Below are 3,667 nucleotides of genomic sequence, written 5' to 3'. Positions count from 1 at the left end.
GTATCGTAGGCGGATCCAAGGGGTATCCCGGGATACCCCTCAAAAAAATTTCGGTAATGTAATTTTTTTAGAAAATTTTCGTTTTTTTAGTGTATAGATATACGTATCCCTTCACTTATAAATACAAACATATAGCTAGTCTACTGGTTAAGGTGTTGGGTTATTGAAATGAAGGTTTCAAGATCAATTTTTACTCTTTACAAATCCTTTGTTTATATTTCTTTTATTTTTCCAGATATTCTATTCTCTTTTAATTTCTAAGCTATTCTATCTCATATCGCAAAACACATGTAAATTCAGTTGTTTTCATCTATTATAAAAACTTGTTATCATCATGATTCATTTTATATTAACTTTGAGTCTCACATTGATTCAAGTATCAAAAGATACTTCAACATTATGTATATAACAAGACTTAAAGTTAGCTAAAGATTCTATTAAGGTTTGAGTTTAATACCAAAACCGAACGAGAAAACCCATGTACAAGCTGAAAACCATAACACCGAACTGATGAGTTTGAGTTTGGTTTGATTAAAAAAAATTTTAAAACCGTGGTTGTCGGTTTTGGGTTCGATTTTAGGTCAAAACTGACCCCACCCACCCCATGCTCAGCCGTTGCGGTGATATCCAGAAAAAAAAAATTATGATACCCCTTTGTTTTGAGTCTAGCTCCACCTGAATATATTACATGGAGATAAAAAAGTTGTTACAATTATACAATATATGTGTTTAATACATATATGTAGGTTATGAAGTACAATTGGTTTTGGGACATCTCTGACTCTCAGGTAGCCGGCAGCATAAATGTTGCAAAAAGAGAAAAATCAGGGACCATCTTCCACTTTTCACATGTCATTTTTCTCGTCCAATGAAATAAAACTTTTCTTTGATTTATATACTTATTTATATCATCGTTTAATCAAATATCTTTGCCTCAAAAGAGATATAATATTAATATACCTTAATTTTAGATATATTTATGCAATTTAAATTTAAAAAAATGAAATAACTGATAGAATACATAACAAATAAAAAGTTAAAATAGAGAAACTTACAAATAAAAAGTTGAAGTTAAGGATGGTAGATAATGTTCGTACTTTGTACAAGAAAAAAGCTGAAGTATAATAATTAAATGTGAATTTTATAGTGGATACACATTGTATAACTTGTACTATGATTGATGCACATGGTACAAGCTTGATTGAAAGAAATACACTGACACCTACGTACAATTCAAGGGTACAACTCTTTGCTTTTTTCTGATTGGGTTGTGTCTCTTTTCCCAAATTCCTTTGAAACATTTAATTAAAGTTATTTTAAAATTGAGTTTTGGCTCTAAATTAATAAGTCCATTTCCTTTTGAATTTATAAAATCAACTATTTTTATTATATACAACATCTTTCTTGTAATCTGTTAATATTTTATTTATTAAAATGTATTAATATCATATATTGAAGACTAAGTTGATCCCAATTTGAAGTTTGAACTAAATGTTACGTGTATTTAATTTTATTTTTAGTTATAAAAAAATATTATGTAATTAACAGAAAATATAGAGGAAAAGGATCGTTTTTTATTTAATTTAAATATGTACCCAATGCATTACAAACTTGTACAGTACATGTCATGCAAGCATAAGCAGGGCTGTTTCCATTTTCCTTTCAAACGACGGCGTTTTTGCAGTCATTGAATAATACATTATCCATCTCCATTCTCCCTGAAGAACTTCTCCAAAACCCACTCTCGTAAAACTTCTCCCACATTTCATTCTCCAACGCCGCCACGTCGCTGTCCAGCTCCGGCGCAACGAACCTCTCCGCGGCCGCAGTCACCGCCGGATGCATCGCTAGCTCATCGTCGATGTTCCTTCTCTCACCGACACCAGCGCCATTACGATGATTCATTCTGCTGCGCCTCCGGCGAATAGCGTTCCTGCACAGACCCGTCGGGACCTTGTACATCGTCAAAACCATGAAATCGACAAACGCACAGGGGAAACAGCAACAGACCGCCGTTACCTCCGCTGCAGCCCCTCCGACGACCTCCCCCATACGTTTGCTTTTACATGATGCGTGCTCTTTTAGCAACTGACGGCGTTCCTCCGGAGAACGACGTAATACGAGCTTGGGTTTCGTCATGATAATCTCCCAAACGGAAATATAACTTCTTTTACAGAATTGAGATTTGAAAGAGAGATTGAAGCGAAGAAATTATCAGGGCATCGGAGGGAAAGGGGTTTGGGAGAGCCCGGCCTTCTGGGTCGCCGGCGATTGCTTTTGATTAATAGAATGGAAGGGCCGAACGCCCGAACCCACGGCAACCGCTTAGATTGCGGGTTTTATAAATGAGGCAGAATTAGTATCAAAGGAAAGGCTCAGAAAATCCCCATCTCCGAAATTATCGGAAGGTCAACGACTCATTCACGGCGGACATTCATCTCCGGCGTTCCGCCGTGAATTTGAGCGTCTGTGTGTGAGAAATAATCATCGAGTGGGAGAGGAAGTCGGGGGTTTTATTTTCTCTTCCTTTTTATGGCCTACATTCAAAACATAAAAAAATGTACTAGTAAAATTTAAAAGTTATGATACTTGATTTTTACTTTGTGTTGTCATAAAAAGTGTAACATTCTGGTATTCTGTAAAATTGTTTGTCAGATATACATTTTTTAATCGATTTGATGTCCAAAACCACTGAATTTTAATTTTATCCAATTAAAAAATATTTTTTTTCACTGTATAGATGAATATGAATTTAACTAAGGATAGCCCGTTTTCTAACCCATATGGATTCTACATCACCGGTAAATAAATTAAATTGAAATCATTTTTTGTATTTTGTATAGATGAATATGAATTCAACTTGGGATAGCCCGTTTCCTAACCCATATGGAATCCACATTACCGTTTGTGTCTCTCTCAATCACATTTCAAATCTCTAATTTGATGTAACTTTTCAATTCAGTCATTCAAGTTTTCACAGGAGATCAACATGTAAATTAATTTTGTTCCAATGTTCATATTCTTTATCAATAAATGTCGCATAATCACCATCCAACTTCAACATTTGTTAACCATCAACTAAAGACCTTTTTTTAGGAGAGCATATATTTATACACATTTTGTAGGAAAACTTTCAAACTCAGTAAACTCCATAACAATATCACTTAAAATTCTAACAACCCATCACAATAACATTGGGGTTTTGGCACAAACACTCCTTCATAGTTAATGTCAATTGTTAAGAACTCATTTGAGGACATTCTGAAAAATTAAGAAAATACAAACTTATAAGGCTCTGTTGGATAGTTGCTAACTGGAAAAGGTTTGTCTGAGTAATAAATTATAAATGAATAAGAAACCAGGTTGTTTGATTGTATATCTCGTTGAATGTTCTGATTAATGAAAAAAGACCATTCTACCATTTTACTCTATATAGATATAATTTCAGTTGAAAATATGATTTCTAGCAACAATAACAAGCAATTTCAATAAATTGAACAATATTTTTCATGTTTCAGCAAGTATATACATTTTCAACAAAGAAAATTGATTTTCAGCACATATTAACATTTAATTTATACAAATAAAATCGATTTTTAGCAAATGTACATATGATTTCATAACATATATAAGCAAAAGAAAGCAATTATGATTTCTGTTTTCTTAA

General features: G+C 33.2%; 1 protein-coding gene across 1 annotated transcript; it reads right to left on the bottom strand.

Moving 5' to 3' along the window:
• Positions 1-1,554: 1,554 nt before the first annotated feature.
• Positions 1,555-2,517, bottom strand: LOC144999871 (uncharacterized). The gene has a single exon (XM_078959030.1). It carries the CDS (start codon positions 2,137-2,139, stop codon positions 1,663-1,665), a length of 477 nt encoding a protein of 158 aa, XP_078815156.1. The 5' UTR covers positions 2,140-2,517; the 3' UTR covers positions 1,555-1,662.
• Between the last annotated feature and the right edge of the window lie 1,150 nt (positions 2,518-3,667).

This window comes from Lactuca saligna, chromosome 6 (assembly GCF_052625555.1).
Source record: "Lactuca saligna cultivar CGN05327 chromosome 6, ASM5262555v1, whole genome shotgun sequence".
Classification (NCBI taxonomy): domain Eukaryota; kingdom Viridiplantae; phylum Streptophyta; class Magnoliopsida; order Asterales; family Asteraceae; genus Lactuca; species Lactuca saligna.
The sequence above is the reverse complement of the archived record's forward strand: the minus strand, read 5'-3'. Positions and strand labels throughout refer to the sequence as shown.